At 44.6% G+C, this 20281-nt stretch overlaps 3 protein-coding genes and 3 non-coding genes across 9 annotated transcripts in view; 5 read left to right on the top strand and 1 right to left on the bottom strand.

Moving 5' to 3' along the window:
- The window catches only part of dync1h1 (dynein, cytoplasmic 1, heavy chain 1), a 53571-nt gene extending 43412 nt beyond the window's left edge, over window positions 1–10159 (top strand). For both annotated transcript variants that reach the window (XM_014211261.2, XM_014211188.2), the window contains exons 58-75: window positions 170–423; window positions 661–795; window positions 969–1063; window positions 1237–1411; window positions 2209–2284; window positions 2539–2699; window positions 2906–3017; window positions 3129–3313; window positions 3632–3745; window positions 4286–4456; window positions 4764–4981; window positions 5847–5950; window positions 7623–7837; window positions 8103–8256; window positions 8532–8674; window positions 9021–9189; window positions 9439–9563; window positions 9783–10159. In XM_014211261.2, coding sequence (XP_014066736.1) covers window positions 170–423; window positions 661–795; window positions 969–1063; window positions 1237–1411; window positions 2209–2284; window positions 2539–2699; window positions 2906–3017; window positions 3129–3313; window positions 3632–3745; window positions 4286–4456; window positions 4764–4981; window positions 5847–5950; window positions 7623–7837; window positions 8103–8256; window positions 8532–8674; window positions 9021–9189; window positions 9439–9563; window positions 9783–9911 — 2735 coding nt within the window. In that variant the 3' untranslated portion in view covers window positions 9912–10159. The remainder of the gene's footprint in view (window positions 1–169; window positions 424–660; window positions 796–968; window positions 1064–1236; window positions 1412–2208; window positions 2285–2538; window positions 2700–2905; window positions 3018–3128; window positions 3314–3631; window positions 3746–4285; window positions 4457–4763; window positions 4982–5846; window positions 5951–7622; window positions 7838–8102; window positions 8257–8531; window positions 8675–9020; window positions 9190–9438; window positions 9564–9782) is intronic.
- On the top strand, window positions 10–81 carry LOC123726818 (small nucleolar RNA SNORD50). Its single transcript, XR_006758971.1, has one exon. It is a non-coding gene; the product is annotated as a small nucleolar RNA SNORD50 (small nucleolar RNA).
- LOC123726817 (small nucleolar RNA SNORD50) lies at window positions 479–550 on the top strand. Its single transcript, XR_006758970.1, has one exon. It is a non-coding gene; the product is annotated as a small nucleolar RNA SNORD50 (small nucleolar RNA).
- Window positions 4517–4588, top strand: LOC123726815 (small nucleolar RNA SNORD50). Its single transcript, XR_006758967.1, has one exon. It is a non-coding gene; the product is annotated as a small nucleolar RNA SNORD50 (small nucleolar RNA).
- A 211-nt stretch (window positions 10160–10370) lies between the features above and the next one.
- LOC106611540 (uncharacterized) lies at window positions 10371–13125 on the bottom strand. 2 transcript variants are annotated; one of them, XM_014211879.2, is made up of 6 exons: window positions 13034–13125; window positions 12742–12849; window positions 12381–12448; window positions 12158–12232; window positions 11483–11578; window positions 10371–11413 (listed from the first exon to the last, which is right to left on the bottom strand). In XM_014211879.2, the coding sequence occupies exons 2-6, from the start codon at window positions 12779–12781 to the stop codon at window positions 10874–10876; spliced, it is 819 nt and encodes a 272-aa protein (XP_014067354.1). In that variant the 5' UTR covers window positions 12782–12849; window positions 13034–13125; the 3' UTR covers window positions 10371–10873. The 2 variants fall into 2 exon arrangements, with proteins under 2 accessions (XP_014067354.1, XP_045570149.1); XM_045714193.1 differs by lacking the exon at window positions 13034–13125 and having other exon boundaries at window positions 10372–11413; window positions 12742–13023.
- On the top strand, window positions 13056–20281 carry LOC106611292 (WD repeat-containing protein 20-like). Of its 2 annotated transcripts, XM_014211373.2 has the most exons (4): window positions 13056–13362; window positions 16388–16570; window positions 16796–18091; window positions 18716–20268. In XM_014211373.2, exons 1-4 carry the CDS (start codon window positions 13090–13092, stop codon window positions 18764–18766), a joined length of 1803 nt encoding a protein of 600 aa, XP_014066848.1. In that variant the 5' UTR covers window positions 13056–13089; the 3' UTR covers window positions 18767–20268. The 2 variants fall into 2 exon arrangements, with proteins under 2 accessions (XP_014066848.1, XP_045570085.1); XM_045714129.1 differs by lacking the exon at window positions 16796–18091 and having other exon boundaries at window positions 18716–20281.

The following is a 20281-nucleotide window of genomic DNA, read 5'->3' as shown; positions in this document are numbered from 1 at the left end:
GTCTCTTGCATTAGATGAGGAATCTATCCAGAACCTGATTTCATGTGAATGCAACTCGTATACGGATCTGACTGCTGATATGCAATGCACACAAAAGTATCTACTCTCTACTTTTAGTCCTATTTTATCCTTCAAATATGGAAGCATTAACCCTCCCTCCCTACACCAGGTGAGTTCCAGGTGCGTCTGCGCCAACTGGAGAAGTCCCTGCTGCAGGCCCTGAACGAGGTCAAGGGTCGTATCCTGGACGACGACACCATCATCACCACCCTGGAGAACTTGAAGAAGGAGGCAGCGGAGGTGACCAGGAAGGTGGAGGAGACTGACATTGTGATGGCTGAGGTGGAGGCGGTGTCGCAGCAGTACCTGTCCCTCTCTTCGGCCTGTAGCTCCATCTACTTCACCATGGAGGCCCTGAACCAGGTACACACACTGCTATCTCTTATAAAGATTCTCCCGTGTGCAGACAGCCTCTTGCATTAAATGATGAATATATCCCGAACCTGAGTTCATGTGAATGAAACTCTCATATGGATCTGACTTCTGATATGCAAGTCTCTTCTAGTTCTGTTTCTATGGTGGTGACCCTCTTAAAAACCTTCTAGTACTGTACCGAACCGGTCCAGCCTGTTGTGTTGATGACTTCCTGTCCATCTCCAGATGCACTTCCTGTACCAGTACTCGCTGCACTTCTTCCTGGATATCTACCACACGGTGCTGTACGAGAACGCAAACCTCAAGAGCGTTAGCGACCACACCCAGCGCCTCACCCACATCACCAAGGACCTCTTCCAGGTAACCGCACATCTCAAACACCCACTACAACCTAGAATATCTAAAAACCTCACATCTAGAACACCTTCTAGAACATCTAGAACTGGAGTTTTTCTTCAAAGATCTCAAGTCAATGGGTTTTTGTTTTAAAGGTTTTCTAGTACAAAATCACCAATCCCATTGTGTCATTTCAGGGGGCGTTCAACAGAGTGGCCAGAGGCATGTGTAACCAGGATCACATCACCTTCGCCATGCTCTTAGCCAGGATCAACCTGAAAGGAATGACAAGGTATTCAACTTTCTACACATTCCTGGTTATTATGTGAAGGATAAGGTCCATGGTTCAGTTCCAAAATCTACACTAGCGCAATGTATTGAGGATGCATTCTAAGTGGTATACTAGTGTGGACAGTGTGGCGTTGCCCCTGCATCTTATTGATAACCATTTCCTATTGCCCTCAGCGAGCCGTCCTACGACGCGGAGTTCCAGCACTTCCTGCGTGGTGCGGAGATGGTGCTGAAGGGTACAGCGGTGCCCAAGGTGAAGGGCCTGACCACGGAGCAGTGTGAGGCCATGATCATTCTCAGCCGTCTCCCCGCCTTCAAGGACCTGGTCTCCAAGGTGGAGGCTGATGAGGTGAGAAACTTGGAGGGAAGGAAGGGGAAGAAAATGACTTTTGCAATGTGAAGCTCTTTACTAAACCGTTTGTTAAACCGGCTCTTTACTAAACCGTTTGTTAAACCGGCTCTTTACTAAACCGTTTGTTAAACCGGCTCTTTACTAAACCGTTTGTTAAACCGGCTCTTTACTAAACCGTTTGTTAAACCGGCTCTTTACTAAACCGTTTGTTAAACCGGCTCTTTACTAAGCTGTTTGTTAAACCGGCTCTTTACTAAGCCGTTTGTTAAACCGGCTCTTTACTAAACCGTTTGTTAAACCGGCTCTTTACTAAACCGTTTGTTAAACCGGCTCTTTACTAAACCGTTTGTTAAACCGGCTCTTTACTAAACCGTTTGTTAAACCGGCTCTTTACTAAACCGTTTGTTAAACCGGCTCTTTACTAAACCGTTTGTTAAACCGGCTCTTTACTAAACCGTTTGTTAAACCGGCTCTTTACTAAACCGTTTGTTAAACCGGCTCTTTACTAAGCCGTTTGTTAAACCGGCTCTTTACTAAGCCGTTTGTTAAACCGGCTCTTTACTAAGCCGTTTGTTAAACCGGCTCTTTACTAAGCCGTTTGTTAAACCGGCTCTTTACTAAGCCGTTTGTTAAACCGGCTCTTTACTAAGCCGTTTGTTAAACCGGCTCTTTACTAAGCCGTTTGTTAAGCAGAAGAGAATTACAATTTATTTTTAGAATAAAAGAGAGTAAGAAAGGAAAATTTAAGTTGTCATTTGAGGTTGACATGGCTTTTTTTTTTAATATCATTGCAGCAATTCTTCATGTGGATTGAGAGCAACTCCCCTGAGCTGTCCGTGCCCTACCTGTGGACAGAGGAGAAACAGTCAAGTGAGTATTTCAATCCGATTTACATTGGGGGAGCATGGGAACCCATGGGGTTTAAAGAGGTTGCTATGCATTATCGAGATCCCAATTATGCTCTTGATAGAATTTGCATTAAAAATACAAAATGAATGTAGAAAAAATGGGTAGTTTGAGTGTTTGTAGTTCAGTGGTGGCAGTAAAGAGTGCTACAGTGATTTTGTGCCGTCCCGACTGCAATGTTGTCAATGTCAAAAATGTACTTTGTCTGTCCTCGACAGCCTCCATCGGTCAGGCAGTGCACCAGCTGCTCCTGATCCAAGCCTTCCGTCCGGACCGCATGCTGGCCATGGCCCACATCTTTGTATCTAAGGTCCTGGGAGACACCTTCATGGCCATCATCGAGCAGCCCCTTGACCTGGGCAACATCGTGGAGAGCGAGGTAACAGAGCATAGAAATAGAATCTACCATTGTAGTCATTTCATATCTATGGTACAGAAGTCTGGACATCCCTGAATCGACAATCATCTCAGATATAGTGTGTTATTTTTACATTATGTTTTTAAGGGTTACTGTTCTGCGTACCATTGCGTATTACAACTGCTCATCTCCTCATGAAACGACTACTTGTTCTCCTACCCGCCTAGGTGAAACCCAGTACCCCTGTTCTGATGTGCTCCGTACCCGGGTACGACGCCAGCGGCCTGGTCCGGGACCTGGCAGCCGAGGAAAACAAACACATCACCTCCATCTCCATTGGTAGGTAGCCTACAGCAGGGTTTAGCCAGTTCAGTTTGAAAACAGCCCAGGAGTAAGTATGAAACATCTACTGGCATCTTAGAAACCTGGTTCCTCTTCTCTCTCTCTCAGGTTCTGCTGAGGGCTTTAACAAGGCCGACCGCGACATCAACACCGCTGTCAAGTCCGGCAGGTGGGTGATGCTGGAGAACGTGCACCTGGCTCCTGGTTGGCTGATGCAGCTAGAGAAGAAGCTCCACTCCATGCAGCCCCACGCCAGCTTCCGCCTCTTCCTCACCATGGAGATCAACCCCAAGGTCACATTCCACTTTCAACTTCCTTAGAAAAATAAAGAAGATAGCGAGTTTGACAGTGTTTTTCACTCCGTATTGAGGACCATAAACACATAACAGTAAACATAATGAAAGCGCTAGAAAGGGATTTTAAGAAAGTTCAAGCTCACTCAATTGTTGATAAAAAATGTAAAAACAGTGATTTAAAAATATCCACGTTGTTACTTGAAGTGTGACTTATCACTGTGATTGGTTAACCTCAAGTTTTTTCTTGCCATGTGGCACAGTTATGAATGTGTTGACTATTGAGAGATCTAAATGTGTTTTCTCTGTTCCTCTCAGGTGCCAGTGAACCTGCTGCGTGCTGGACGTATCTTTGTGTTTGAACCTCCTCCTGGTGTCAAGGCCAACATGCTGAGGACCTTCAGCAGCATCCCTGTGGCTCGCATGTGCAAGGTGACCAACACAACTATATGAATACTGATTTCTCTCTCGCTCCTTCTTTTCTCTCCTGTCACGTTTTGCCTCTCTGTTCGTCTCACACCTTCTTCCTCCGTAAACTTGGATGAATGATTTCTTTTTAACCCTGACTATTAAAGGGTCAATCTGCAATTGTGACTATCTTTTAAATGAATTTTATATTATGTATTTATATTATATACCCATAGATTCTTTAAGAATATAACTAAGGCCTATTGAGTGTAGTTTAAGTGTCCTACCCCATCAAGAACCCAAGATATACGCTTGTTTTACTCCATTATTTGTAAACAATGTAATTGAAAACTAACGTTGTATAGTCTTGAAACAACATGGTTAAAACTATAATTTTAATATTATGGATGGTCAGTCCTTGCATGCATAGCTCTGTCTGAATTTGAGAGCTCCAACCCCATTCCTCAGCTATTTACCAAAACAGTGGTGGGGTGGCCACTTTGTTTGAACTGCAGATTGCCCCTTTAAAAACAAATCCTTCTACTTGTCTGTCATCCTCTGCAGGCGCCCAACGAGCGTGCCCGCCTCTACTTCCTGTTGGCCTGGTTCCACGCCGTCATCCAAGAGCGTCTGCGCTATGCCCCGCTGGGCTGGTCCAAGAAGTACGAGTTCGGAGAGTCGGACCTGCGCTCGGCATGCGACACCGTGGACACCTGGCTGGACGACACCGCTAAGGTCAGTCACACGCTGTTGTCTCTTACCTTAGGTTTTTTCTGTATGCAGAACGTCTCTTGCATTAGATGATGAATCTATCCCGAAACTGATTTCATGTGAATGAAACTCTTATATGGATCTGACTTCTGATATGCAATACAAACATAATATATACATTCTTGCCATTAGGAATGAAGTTGAAGGTCACTCAATTAAAAACAATAAATGACTAGTCTCTAAGTTGGATGGGCGTGGTGACAATAGAACAGGTATTCTATGTGTTTCTATGGTGGTAACCTTCCATTGTCCTCTTCCTCCACACCCCCAGGGTCGTCAGAACATCTCCCCAGACAAGATCCCCTGGGCAGCCCTGAAGACCCTGATGGCCCAGTCCATCTATGGCGGCCGCATCGACAACGAGTTTGACCAGCGCCTACTCAACACCTTCCTGGATCGCATCTTCACCACGGGCAGCTTCGACTCAGAGTTCAAGCTGGCCTTCAAGGTGGACGGTCACAAGGACATCAAGATGCCCGATGGCATCCGGTCAGTGGCTGGGGTTGGGTGGTAGTTTTACTTTAGTGTTATTACAAAAATAGAAACGCAACACGAGTATTTCTGTCAGAAAGCCCTTTTGTGGGGTAAAACGCATTCTGACCGGACCTGGCTCCCTGCCCAGTCATTTATTTATTTCATATATATATCAACTGAAAACTGAGGTGTAGTATACAGTACATACAAAAAAACGACATTATATTGTGATCAGTTCTCCTCAGTAAAATGTTTGTCATAAAGAAATTCAGGGGAAATACACATTTAGGCATTTCAGGTGATTTTCTACCATTCTCCTTCTCTCAGTAACACTTCTCTCTCTCTCTCCTCCCTCTCTCTGTAACACTTCTCTCTCTCTCTCCTCCCTCTCTCAGTAACACTTCTCTCTCTCTCTCCTCCCTCTCTCAGTAACACTTCTCTCTCTCTCTCCTCCCTCTCTCTGTAACACTTCTCTCTCTCTCTCCTCCCTCTCTCTGTAACACTTCTCTCTCTCTCTCCTCCCTCTCTCTGTAACACTTCTCTCTCTCTCTCCTCCCTCTCTCTGTAACACTTCTCTCTCTCTCTCCTCCCTCTCTCTGTAACACTTCTCTCTCTCTCTCCTCCCTCTCTCAGTAACACTTCTCTCTCTCTCTCCTCCCTCTCTCAGTAACACTTCTCTCTCTCTCTCCTCCCTCTCTGTAACACTTCTCTCTCTCTCTCCTCCCTCTCTCTGTAACACTTCTCTCTCTCTCTCCTCCCTCTCTCTGTAACACTTCTCTCTCTCTCTCCTCCCTCTCTCTGTAACACTTCTCTCTCTCTCTCTTCTCCCTCTCTCTGTAACACTTCTCTCTCAGTAACACTGTTCTGTCTTTGGTTCCAGACGTGAGGAGTTCATGCACTGGGTGGAGATGCTGCCAGACACCCAGACCCCATCCTGGCTGGGCCTGCCTAGCAACGCCGAGAAGGTCCTGCTCACCACTCAGGGTATGCTATTGGCTACAGCTGGTTGGCCCTGGCTGCAGCTGCACTCAAGCGGCTTGTCCGGTTTTGTCTGTGGGATCCTTTGTCTGCAGCGAGGAGACTGCTGAAACTCATCTTTGGTTTCTCCTCTCTCCATATCTGTTGTAACACATCTTATTCCCACAGGCCTCATTCTCATCTAACTAGAGAAATGACCACCATTGGTGTTGAGCATATTCTAACGTGGGCAAGGATAGGCTGGTCCTGGAGGGGCCGCAGGCACATGTTTTTGATTTAACTGAATTCAGGAAATCACTGCTTTAATTACCTCCATTGGTATTGTGTGGATCCTAGTTGGAACAAAGTCCTGCAGTACCAGTGGTACTCCAGGAACAGGGTTGCCTACCCCTGAACTACAGGAATGACTACCAGGGCCTAAAATGTATGTTTTGGTCCACCAGCCACTGGTATTTTTTTACCTTAATGACATAAAAAATAATAAACTGATGACCATGTTTCTAAAACAAAAAATGTTTTTAGTAAGAAGTAATATTGCTCGATTCCATTTATTTTTTTTGTGACTTGAGTTTTTTTTACTAAATATTCAGCTGCCCCTTTTAAGGGCAGGAGGTTAACAGGGGCACTTGAGTCGTGTCTGTGTGCGTGAGATGGGATCTGACTAGGGCGTCTCTAAGCTAATGTTGAAAAACAACCAAGCTTGTGAACAAAACAATTGAAATAGCCAAGAAATGCGAGGACGAAGTCTCACCTTGTAGACTTTAGAGTAAATTAGATCAACTTTGATGCCTGTGCACAGCTCCTCCAAAAATGAATCTATCAGCACTTCACTCAGAGCGCACAGGTCTGATAGGTGTGATTAGCAGCTACGAAACAAAATGGCAGCAGTACTTTGAAAATCACAACCAAGTACTGTTAAATCACAACCAGCACACGTCCTCCTACCCGCCAACGTGGCTAGTAAAATAGGTATTCTTACCCACCAACACATTAGGCAGGTGTTCGTTTGATGACTACCATTGATACAGAGCATATTCTCTCACTGCTTCCAGTAACGTGGTTGTAGACCCCTTTCCTCTCCTCATACCTTTCCTCATATCAGTTCCAGTGTTAAAACCGAAGGCCCCCGTGTGGTAGCCTTGCCCATGTGAATGGGAGTGTTCTGTCCAGCAGAGGGGTGTTCTCACCCTCCAGCAGCTGTATTTCACATTTATCGTGTCTCGCTTGGCTTCCAGTTCCAACTCCCAGCTGTTGATGCATCCATCCATCCCTCCCATCCATCCCCTCCATCCACCCCTCAATCCATTCACTCATCCCCTTCATCCATCCATTCCCCTTTGGCTACAACTGATTTTTCTCAGAGAGCCCCAGAAAATGTATTCACTTCTATATGTCCTCCTTTAAGAAATATTGCATGGTCTCCCTCCATTTTGTTGGTATTGACTTGTTTTTGTCAGATGTTTTACTGTCTGTCTTGGACTTTTATTGTTTTTGATTGTGAAACAACCCTTTTATTAACACTTCTATGAGGATGAGGCAGTACAAGGCTATGTTCTTGGTCCACCGCTGATATCTTCTTCCCACACTCCTCCCCACCCCTCTCCCCTCCTCTTCCACCACCCCTCTCCCCTCCTCTTCCACCCCTCTCCCCTCCTGCTCCCCTTGCTGGCTGCTTAAGGCACTGACATGATGGGTAAGATGCTGAAAATGCAGATGCTGGAGGATGAGGATGATCTGGCCTACGAGAAGGAGACTAAGCGCGAGCGCACGGCGTCCACCTCGGCTGAAGCCCAGCCCGCATGGATGCGCACGCTGCTCACCACCGCCACCAACTGGCTGACTCTCATCCCGCAGGTGGTCAACCACCTGAAGCGCACCGTGGAGAACATCAAGGTAATGTCCCGGCAACGTCTCATCTGGTCAGTGTGACGCCTGGGATCTGATGCCTTTTATTTTTACACTTCTATTTCCAACCTACACACACTGCAATCTCTCTTACATAATGCTTTTTCCCCCTTGATGCAGTATGTGAATGAAACTCATATGGATCTGACTTCTAATATGCAATTCAAACACTGTGGGTGTCTTCAAGGACTATACATGTGAAAATATCTTGTTTAATCAACTTCTATATATTTAATTCCCCACACACACACAGGATCCTCTGTTCCGCTTCTTTGAGCGCGAGGTGAAGATGGGCGCCCGCATGCTGCAGGAAGTGCGTCAGGACCTGACTGATGTGGTGCAGGTGTGCGAGGGCAAGAAGAAACAGACCAACGACCTGCGCACCCTCATCAACGACCTCGTCAAAGGTTCTCCTCTCATTCTCTACACAAGATCATCTTCATTTCACTATCACATCTAATATGGTTACATAGTGACAATGTGAGGATTACGGTAATAGTCAATGGCCCAAATCCTAATTTAAGATCCATGTGTGGTACTTTTTTGTTTTTATACAAGTCTTCCATTGACATCAATGGATGTTTTTACTTAAGGGTCAAAAGTTAAACTCATGCAACTCTAGTTAGGATTTGGCATGTAGTCTCTACAAGGCTTCCCAGTGCTAACGGTGTGTCTCGTCCAGGTATCCTGCCCCGTAGCTGGTGTCGCTACACCGTGCCTGCGTCCATGACTGTTATCCAGTGGGTGGCCGACTTCAGCGAGCGTGTCAAACAACTGCAGGCCATCTCCCAGGGAGCCGCCAGCGGGGGCGCTAAGGAGCTCAAGGTGCCTTCATCTGACCTCTAATATTAACGGGGTTGTACATTTGACATCCTATATCAAAGGGATAGGAAGACCATAAGTGGATTTGGTGTTGCCTTAAAATGATTCCATCAACGTAGAGACAGACAGCCTAATTCGTTAGGTTGGAATATTGCTAATGTTAGCATCCCATTGGATGGTATTCATTTAAGTCTGAATGACTTTAAAGTCCATGAACAAGTTGTCACTTTTTAGAGTTAAAAATAAATGGTTGATACCATAATTGACCCCGGGAACATGACAGACAAGGTATTGGACTCGAAGCAGTAGTGTTACCAATAACTCTGAATCAGTGTCTTTTCCTGTCCAGAACATCCATGTGTGCCTAGGCAGCCTGTTTGTCCCCGAGGCCTACATCACGGCCACCCGTCAGTACGTGGCCCAGGCCAACAGCTGGTCCCTGGAGGAGCTGTGTCTGGAGGTCAACGTCACCACCGCCCAGGGGGCCGCGCTTGATGCCTGCAGCTTCGGCATCAAAGGTCAGCTCACCAGTCACTCATCTATATTAGTATACAGTACCAGACAGGGCATTGGGTATTCTCACCAGAAAGCAAGAATTAACCACAACACCAAAGCTACTTTTAATATAGTTATGGTCTGGCTGTGATCCTCCAGGGCTGGTTTCCTGGATTTTTAAAATACATTCTCTATTGAAAGTGTTTATTTATCCATCCAATATACATGTTCAACTTAAGTGACCTTTATGAACCCCTCTTTCTCCCCGACAGGTCTGAAGCTGCAGGGAGCCACTCACGGCAACAACAAGCTGTCTCTCTCCAACGACATCTCCACGGAGTTGCCACTGACTCAGCTGCGTTGGGTGAAGCAGTTGAGCGCTGAGAAGAAGCACATGGTACATGGGAATGCACAAATGTGAAGCTTGAGCTCAACGCTTTCTTTAGAATTCAATATCCCCTCGGGGGTATTGCTAGATTCCATATGCGAGACTAGACCTCACAATTCCCTTCAATAAATGGTTCATAGAATGTTGGGAGCTAATCAGTCATTATCCAAATACCGTGAACATTGTACTGTTAATGACAACTCGCTTGTATATCTATCATTCCCACAGGTCACTCTCCCCGTGTATCTGAACTTCACCAGAGCTGATCTCATCTTCACCGTGGACTTTGACATCGCCACCAAGGAAGACCCTCACAACTTCTACGAGCGTGGAGTGGCAGTGCTCTGCACAGAGTAGACTCTGGAACTTGTTTTATTCATCATTCCTATTAATCACTTATTCATAGTGTAGTCCAGTTAAGTAACTAGTGGGTAAAATTTGAATTTAACACTAAGTCATTGGTAAGTGTAAGAAAGTCTGAGTAATGTGGTCAGTTGGATTGTGAAAGGGAAGTTGGAAAGAGGTGAATTTTTGAAGGATTCTGTATGTTATGATGGCGTAAACGACATGGAAAATAAAGTATCAGTGGTTTAACATGGCTGAAAGACTGGGTACAGGTTTTTTATTTTTACTATGGTCTATGCTTGACCTTAAATGCACAATTAAGAATAGCACCATATTGCTGCTTATCCATCTCAGATATGAGGGGCTAAACCCGAGCATTTTACTTCACTGTGGGATTAGATTCATCATTCTGCTTTTCCTAGGCTGAATTACGTGCACACTAGCACCCTTGTAATGTGGAATTTTCTCAATCCACAAATGATTCTTTGTAGTCTGCCATCCTTGTTTGGAATGCACCCAATGAATTGACAGTGAGGGGAGCAGTCAGACATTGTCTGGAGAGAATTACAAAGCAAGGACCCATATAAACAAATTTAGTCAATTTGATAGAACTGCTTTATTTAATATTAGTGTAAAGCAAATCTGTCTACCACACAATAGAACTAGCAAATGCATGATTTATTCAGTCCCCCAAAATATACAGCACCACACCAATTAACAATATAGCAATGCAAATTAATATGGAATGTTTTCCTTAACTTAATTCTCACATGTAAGTGTTAAAAAAAAAAGTGCATCTAAGTAAAAAAAAGTGACATTCTCTAACTTGAATAGCCACAACTTCAACATCAATGTACTATCAACTTGTTCTGCAGAAAAAGATGATCAAAAGTGCCCGTTTTTCCAGTGTCATGACCCTGTCCAGAAACCACTCCTAGCCACCTGTGTAGAACAGCAGGTATAAGCAATAGTGTCTAGGCTAGGGGGGTGTTTCTGGTCATGGACCAACTCCCCTCAGGAGGAGAATCCCCAGCCTCCATTTTGGTGACACACTGCTTCTTCCTGTGGCCACAATCTTGTAGTGTCTCTGCTCCTGGAAGACTTAACTTCCTTTTGAAGACACCCCTGAGGGGGATAGTATTGTCGGGAGATTTCTCTGGTATCCGGACATTGGGGACAGAGGTTGCTGCCCCCACCAAAGTGGGAAACACCGGTGTGCAAGGTGAGGATTTAATAGTGAGCACTCCTGAGTCTGCAGATGTCACAGGGCCCCGCCCCTTGCTGTGGCTGCATGTCCAAAGCTCAGAGTCACTTGCTGATCTCATCTGGACATCAATGAGATGAGGCTCCGTTGGGCCACCACTTTTGATCACTTCTTTGAGGATGACAGTGGGAGGGTGATTGTTCCTTCTTTGGCTCCTGCCCCAATACCTGCAGCTCCCCTGCCTCGGTCGCCTGGGGCCAGCGTTAGACTCATCCGAATCTTCTGAGCTCCCGTCATATGGGTCCAAGGACTGAAGCGAGATGGGTATTTTATAGTATTAAGTATAGTATGAATGTAAGTGAATTGCAATCCTACTTACCAAAGAAAGCCACGAATATCGTCCCACCGGCTTGTGTGAACATGTTAGCATCCTTTGAATGGGTTGTCTGCTCTCTGGCGCACTACTTCCACATCCCTGATCAGAGTAACATTGTAGAAACTAGTTAAAATGTTATAAAAATAAAAGGTTTTTAACTTGTATCAAAGGTGAGGGCATGCTAGTTCTTGGTCATGACTCCGTTCCATTACACAAGGCATCTTCTGTACAAGGGAGTTTAAGAGGCCGATGCTCAATCTGAACATTAACATGAGTCACTTGCGGTACAGTTTTTGGATGCATAAAGAACTTAACTTTAATATCAGCAAGAAAAAAGTTCAATTGATACGTTTAGTGTTCCCACACGGCCATATCTCCCTGTTATTGCGCTTGTTTACGGAAGACAGGAGGCCACCACCTGTGTTTATTATCTATCTAATGTCCCCCGAACACCGGTGTGTCAGCGTAACTCAAACTGGTAGCGGAAGTCATTTCGTGGATGAATGGCACTTAACCAGTCTTTTTGTTGTTGTATGCAGTTAGAAGGCAGTGTAACTGCAGTCTTTTTTTCATAAGGGTAGAGTTTGAGAGGTAAGTGCATGCATGTTCATAATTATTGTAGACTATGCCTACCATAACATTTTACTGTCAGTCAAAAGGACATACAATGAGACTTACCATGGTGCTGGTATCAGACCACCTTGGACTGACATCGGACTCGGAATCAGTACTGGACTCCACTTTACACAGCTCCTACAATAATAGTGTTAAAGAAAAGTTATTACATATTACTCACCTCAAAGTTGTGGCACAATAATGTCTAGCTAGGCCGACAGGCGTTGACTTTACCCGTCTAGAAAATACAAAATGTGCATACAACTACATCTTTGTATTTCCTCACCATGTATTTGAATGCAAGCTTATCCACACTACTGGGGCTACTTTCAACAAGACTGTCATCAGGAAAACCTGCGAGTAATATAAATCCATGTTTATTTTATAAGGTAAACAATCAGTAGGCCTAATTAGAGTATTTTCTTCTGTCATCACAATTAATAACGTGACCTACTGTGATAATAGGCCCACGTTTTTTTTTAAACATTGGTTAAGTTAAACTCGTCACGTTTAAAAACAAGGTTTTTCTGCAGAAACGCACGTCTATTCGGATGAAAACCTAAAGTATGTGCATAAGTCTGTATGCATTCGGTTTTCATTGTTCACTGCCATCTGTAAACACTGACACTCAATTCACCCAAAATTACCTGGAAGTGAGTGTTGCTGCTGCCGGTTCGTTGTCGCCATGGTTCTTTGATTGACCACCAACTTCACAGATTTGGACAGGTGCGCCTTGTCGGCATCTCAGCTGAATACTGTGAATTGATTGACTCGTTTATTATTGGTTCATTTTAAACAGGTTATTTTACCTTTATGCCTCGTTTACCAAGGAAAGAAACGTGAGTTTGCCAGTATTAAACTTCAATTTAGAACAAAAACTTTTTTTTTTAATGGTTTTCATCTGTTCAACTCCTGTCTATTTGTTTCGGTCACACTCACCCATGAACGGTGATGCGCATGCTCCATGCGTAAGATCCGGGCTCGAGGAAGGATGAATGTTATTGTTAATTTTAAAGATGGCGGCGGCGGAGGGAGGAGGGAAGGAGTTGAACGAAATTAAAACTCAGTTCAATACACGGGAAGGCGTCTATAAACTCCTCACTCACTCCGAATATAGCCGCCCCAACAGGGTGCCTTTTAATTCCCAGGGTTCAAACCCGGTCAAAGTCTCTTTCGTTAACGTCAATGACCAGTCTGGTAACGGCGACAGAATCTGTTTTAATGTGGGCCGGGAGCTGTACTTCTACATCTACAAAGGCGTTAGAAAGGTAGGTAGCTAAATATTATTATAACAACTTGCTTATAACTGATGTGTCTTAATTGATGACCACAGGCCAGTGTTGTCCAATTTTCATGGTTTATGACTAATGCACAGCACTGTGTCCAATACCACCACCAGTCTGTTCTGACTGCACAGTCCACCTCGTCCAAAAGTGTTGTGGTATGCACGGCGAGCCAGCTAGCAGACTGGCTAACTCTAATGTGACAGTCACAGTTAGGTTGTAACACCTATCAACGCACCATGGACATGGTGGACATTTTACTAGAATCCCAATATTGGCAGTGAATACATACTAGTGAAATCACAAGTGTGACCTCTATTTGTACTTCCACTTGGGTGACGACTTACAGTGCACGGATGCCCTGTCTGATGTGACCTAGGAAATCTAGCCTTGAAATGTGTAAAGCTAGCTACATGACTGCTTAAACAACAGTTGTGGGGTCAAGAACAAGGTGTTGTTGTGAATTAATTTGCACAATAACTTGCAAATTCACATGCATATGAAGATGTTATATAACCTCAATCTAAATCTGCATACAAGATTTCCATTGAATGGTTTTGCATTAACTTCCAATGATGTGGTGACGTAGGAAGTACTTCATGGAGTTCAATCAGACAGACAGAGGGGCATCTTAGTGAGTCGCTGTGAACTTTTGGACATGACAAGTTGATAATGCAGGGCTACAGGTGCTTGATCCTATTTTCCTCAGTGTGGCAGATAGTAGACCAAATCTGTAGTTTTTCCATTTCTTCCAAGTGTGTAAACAGATCTAAACATCTACAATATTCACAAGGACTATACAGGTGCAAAAATTATATTTTGCCCTGTTTATCAAAACTTGTCAACAATCAACTGACTGGCTTTCTTGATGTCTATACTATTCTCTCTGGTATGCAATCTGGTTTCCGCACAGGTTATGGATTGTGTCACTGCAACCTTAAATGTTCCTTAATGATGTCGTCATTGGCCTTGATTCTAAGCAGTTGTGCTGTTATTTTTATTGACTTTGATACGGTAGACCATTCCATTCTTGTGGGCCGGCTAAGGAGTGTTAGTGTCTCTGAGAGTGGTAGTTAGTAAACCAAGCCAAAGATCCCTCAAAGAGTGCAGTGTATAAAGTCAGAACATCTGCTGTCTCAGCCACTGCCTGTCACCAAGGGAGTACCCCAAGGCTCAATCCTAGGCCTGACACTATCCTCAATTTACATCAACAACATAGCTCAGGCAGTAGGAAGCTCTCTCATCCATATATGTGCAGATGATAGTCTTATACTCAGCTGGCCCATCAACGGATTTTGTGTTAAATGCTAAACAACAAAGTGTTTTTGGTGTCCAACAAGCTTTCTCTACCCTTAACCTTGTTTTGAACACCTCCAAAACAAAGGTCATGTGGTTTGATAAGAAGAATGCCCCTCTCCCCACTGGTGTGATTACTACCTCTGAGGGTTTAGAGCTTGAGGTAGTCACCTCATACAAGTACTTGGGAGTATGGCTAGACGGTACACTGTCCTTCTCTCAGCACATATCAAAGCTACAGACTAAGGTTGCATCTAGACTTGGTTTCCTCTATTGTAATCCCTCTTTCACCCCAGCTGCCAAACTAACCCTGATTCAGATGACCATCCTACCCATGCTAGATTACGGAGATGTAATTTATAGATCGACAGGGAAGGGTGCTCTCGAGCGGCTAGATGTTCTTTACCATTCGGCCATCAGATTTGCCACCAATGCTCCTTACAGGACACATCACTGTACTCTATACTCCTCTGTAAACTGGTCATCTCTGTATACCGGTCACAAGACCCACTGGTTGATGCTTATTTATAAAACCCTCTTAGGCCTCACTCCCCCCTAGCTGAGATATCTACTGCAGCCCTCATCCTCCACATACAACACCAGTTCTGCCAGTCACATTCTGTTAAATGTCCCCAAAGCGCACACATCTCTGGGTCGCTCCTCTTTTCAGTTCGCTGCAGCTAGCGACTGGAACGAGCTGCAAGAAACACTCAAACTGGACAGTTATCTGAATCTCTTCATTCATAGACTCAATCATGGACACGCATACTGACAGTTGTGGCTGCTTCACGTGATGTATTGTTGTCTCTACCTTTTTGCCCTTTGTGCTGTTGTCTGTGCCCAATAATGTTTGTACCATGTTTTGTGCTGCTGCCATGTTGTGTTGCTAGCATGCTGTGTTGTCATGCCTTGCTATGTTGATGTCTTAGGTCTCTCTTTATGTAGTGTTGTCTCTCTTGTCGTGATATGTGTTTTGTCCCATATTTTATTATTTAAAAAAGAATAATCCTGTCCCAGCATGAGTCCTTTTGCCTTTTGGTAGGCTTATCTGACTTGCCTAGTTAAATAAAGTAAAAATCTATATTTAAAATACTAAAGCGTGTACCTTTCTGATATTTCCTAGCTGGGATATACTATTTGGGCCTATGGTTGGAATAGGCCTATGCAAAAAACAGCTGAGCTGTCTGGAGACACAAGAAAACTTTCCGATCTGCTGATAGTGTCAACCATTCACCAGTGTGACTGTTATGCTAGTAAAGTCACTGTGCCCCTGAGGCCTTTTGAATAAAGCACAAACCCAAGAGGCTAGAGTTGCATGCCCTGGTCTGATTCTTTATGTCAGTATTGTTCATAACACACAGCATCAAGCCCCCAGAGACACTACGTTGTCATGTAGGCCTTTATTTCAGGAAGATATTTTTTAAGGGTGTCTTTTTGATGTCCTCTGATTTATTACAATGGATTGTACTGTAATGCAATTAAACTATTGACTTGAAAGGCCACGTCATAGACCTAGTTACCACTTCAAAAGGCCTTTCGTGTTTGCTGTCATGTTCAAAGAATTCTGTGTCATCGTGAGCACTCTACTCAAGTTGGCTTTGTTGCTTTTGCATGCTTGATGCTTTGATCTGCGATTTTGATCAAGAGCCGAAAACATTGAAAAGGTTACTGCCCTAATCTTATGTTTTTTTGTTGTTGTACTCTTCTCTTTCAGGCGGCTGACTTGAGCAAGCCTATCGACAAGAGGATATACAAGGGAACACAGCCCACGTGTCATGACTTCAACCACCTGACGGCCACGGCGGACAGCGTCTCCCTGCTGGTGGGCTTCTCGGCAGGCCAAGTGCAGCTCATCGACCCCATCAAGAAGGAGACCAGCAAGCTCTTTAATGAGGAAGTAAGTTGTCATGAAAGTCTCAAGAAATGTAAAGCCACATAAAGCTGTGATTGGCTAAAACCACCATAGATTGGGGTAGAGAGAGAAATGGCGTTTTGTTACTGACTTCAAATGTAATTTTTTGACATAACTCAATGAAAGCCATTGTTGCTTACATTTGCATTTGAAATTGTTTTTTGTTCCTTCTCTCCCTCCTCCCTTTCTCTCCCAAAACGCTTTCCCCAGAGACTAATAGACAAATCTAGAGTGACTTGTGTAAAATGGGTGCCCGGCTTGGAGAGGTTGTTCCTAGTTGCTCATTCCAGTGGAAACATGTACTTGTACAACGTAGAAAACACGTGTGGCACCACGGCGCCTCACTACCAGTTGCTCAAACAGGGCAAGAACTACTCTGTGCACACGTGTAAGAGCAAGTCCACGCGCAACCCTTTGCTCAAATGGACGGTGGGCGAGGGAGCGCTCAACGAGTTTGCCTTTTCACCCGACGGGAAGTTCCTGGCGTGCGTCAGCCAGGACGGCTTCCTTCGGGTCTTCAACTTTGACGCGGTGGAGCTGCACGGGACCATGAAAAGCTACTTTGGGGGTCTGCTGTGCATGTGCTGGAGTCCGGATGGAAAGTACATTGTCGCGGGGGGCGAGGATGATCTGGTGACCGTGTGGTCGTTTGTGGACTGCCGGGTTATCGCGCGCGGTCACGGACACAAATCATGGGTCAGCGTGGTGGCGTTTGACCACTACACAACCAGCGTGGAGGATGCAGACCCTATGGAGTTCAGCGGCAGCGACGAGGACTTCCAGGGCCAAATCCACTTTGGTCGCGACCGGGCCAACAGTACGCAGTCCCGGCTCTCCAAATGCAACTCCACGGACAGTCGGACAGTACACACCACCTACAGGTTTGGCTCAGTGGGCCAGGACACTCAGCTGTGCTTGTGGGACCTCACAGAAGATATCCTTTTCCCCCACCTCCCGCTTTCCCGGACAAGAACACACACCAATGTGATGAATGCTACCAGCCCCCCGGCAGGAGGTGGAGTCGCTGGTGACATAGTGAACAATGTGAGTAATAACCCTAGCACGAACGACAGCGGCGCCAACACCCCCAGTAACTCCCTCTCCTCTCCCCTGCCACGCTCCAACAGCTTACCGCACTCGCCAGCTATGACTGCCAACAACAAGAGCAGTGCCATCGCCTCGGGTGTCAGCAAGTTCGCCACGCTCTCCCTTCACGATCGCAAAGAGCAGCACCAGGAGACAGACCACAAACGGAACCACAGCATGGGTCATATTAGCAGCAAGAGCAGTGACAAGCTCAACATGCTCACCAAATCCAGAACAGACCCTGCAAAGACTCTGGGGACACTGCTCTGTCCCCGCATGGAAGACCTACCCCTACTAGAGCCTCTTATCTGTAAAAAGATAGCACATGAGAGACTGACTGTCTTAATATTTCTTGAGGACTGTATAGTGACAGCTTGTCAGGAGGGAGTTATTTGGACATGGGCGAGGCCTGGAAAAGTGGTAAGTTCTTTTTGAATAGAATTTAAGTTCTGCATAATACCCATGCATTTCTCTTTGTGGTTAGTTTGGGCACTGCAAGGGTCCATTTTGAAAACTTTAATATAATTGTGGACATTTTGGACGGCATTGTGTTGGGATCTCCTACACATGCACTATGTCACATCTCAATCTGTCTGTATGTGTGTGGTTTGTGTTCATCTGTCACCCCATGCAAAGCCCATACATTTTCAAAATATGAATAATGGTTAGACGCTTGTATGTTATGTACAATCAAGTCACCTGGTGGATAAGTAAGTGCACTTAGGCAGCCCTCCTTATTAGTGGAAAGAAGACATTGATCCCAACCGAGTGTGTTTGTGTGCATCGGCTCGAAAACACCCATATTGACAAGTTACCATCCCACAATGCACCGCAGCATAACCAAGCAAGAACTCTGCACGCTCACCCACTACACAGATTCTTTCAGCTTTCTATGTTAATGCATTATATTTACTGCATGCACTCACTAACTACTGTGCAAAGGCCATTTGAATGCAGGAAAGTGGGAGAAGGAAGATGGGGGGTGATTCATTTGATGCTTTGAGAACTTTCCCCAATGCCAAATCTCCTTGTTTTCCTTTCCAGGGTTTGTCATCCCAAAAGCAAGCCGTCTCTCCCAGTGGAACGATAATATAGCCAACACTATTTCTGCTGCTAAGAATCCTGCATTACACCAGAGCCTGGTGCTGCTCTTCACCCCACAATGCATTGCAAGTTTTTTCCTTTTATTCTTTTTCCTTTCTCTTGTTACTTTTTCTATTGTCTTTATTTATCATTCACATGGCCTAGATGGTAGAAGTATTCAAATACAGAAATGGAAAGGGTGTGGAGACATTTTGGACAGTGTTTCTAATGTATTGTCTGGACTTTTAAAATGTTATTTTTTTTAAATAATTTGTCTATTTTTGCTCCCACATCTCACAAGACTGTTTTCTGGACTTTGAGCTTGGCTTAGTTAGATGCAAACCAATGAAATGATGCTTGTGTTTTAAAATGAGAGTTCACCCAACTTTCATAATTCCTATGCAAATGGTCCATGGACCAGGAGTGACTGCCACCAGCCGCTACCGTAAAATAATGGCGTTCCATAGTCTAAAAACTGCACACAAAAATCAAGTCGTTTAGCCTTTATGACTTTGCACTGTCAAAGGGTATTACATTTGCTAGAGTCCCAACTATTTTCTTGACCAAGCTACACACGATCACAGGTTTCGGTGTGCCTTGTCTTCCGTTCAGAAGGCAGTCTCAGTCATAGTAGGTGTCACTCCTGGCTCATAGGCTGCATTCAAGGTAAGAAAAAGATTAACAAATTACATTTGAGTGAACTAACCGTTTAGCATCCAAGGATTTGCCTCTAACCAAATTCTTTACAAGTGTTTTTTTTTTAAATAGAATCTCCCCATTGAGAACTTTGCACAGATTTTGTTACAGTGACTGGTAAAAGCACACCTACTATGACTGAGACTGTCCTCTGAACGGAAGACAAGGCACACCGAAACCTGTGATCGTGTGTAGCTTGGTCAATACTAAACAAAAATATAAACACAACGTGAAACAATTTCAACGACAGTTCATACAAGGAAATCAGTCAATTTAAATAAATGCATAAGGCCCTAATCTATGGATTTCACATTACTGGGAATACAGATATGCATCTGTTGGTCAGATACCAACAAACAAAAAAAGTAGGGGCGTGTATCGGAAAACCAGTCGGTATCTGGTGTGACCACCATTTGCCTCATGCAGCGCGACACATCTCCTTCACATAGAGTTGATCAGGCTGTTGATTGTGGCCTGTGGAATGTTGTCCCTCAATGGCTGTGCGAAGTTGCTGGATATTGGCGGGAACTGGAACACGCTGTCGATCCAGAGCATCATGTCTGGTGAGTAACGCAACATGTTGGTCACATTTTTAATGAGCTGAAATAAAAGATCCCAGAAATGTTACATACGCACAAATATTATTTCTCTCAAATGTTGTGCGCAAGTTAGTTTACATCCCTGTTAGTGAGCATTTCTCCTTTGCCAAGATAATCCATCCACCTGACAGGTGTGGCATATCAAGAAGCTGATTAAACAGCATGATCATTACATAGGTGCACCATGTACTGTGGACAATAAAAGGACACTTTAAAATGTGCAATTTTGTCA

The sequence above is a fragment of the Salmo salar genome, chromosome ssa01, assembly GCF_905237065.1.
Source record: "Salmo salar chromosome ssa01, Ssal_v3.1, whole genome shotgun sequence".
Classification (NCBI taxonomy): Eukaryota; Metazoa; Chordata; class Actinopteri; order Salmoniformes; family Salmonidae; genus Salmo; species Salmo salar.
Note: the sequence above shows the minus strand (reverse complement) of the source record. Positions and strands in the feature narration are given on the sequence as shown.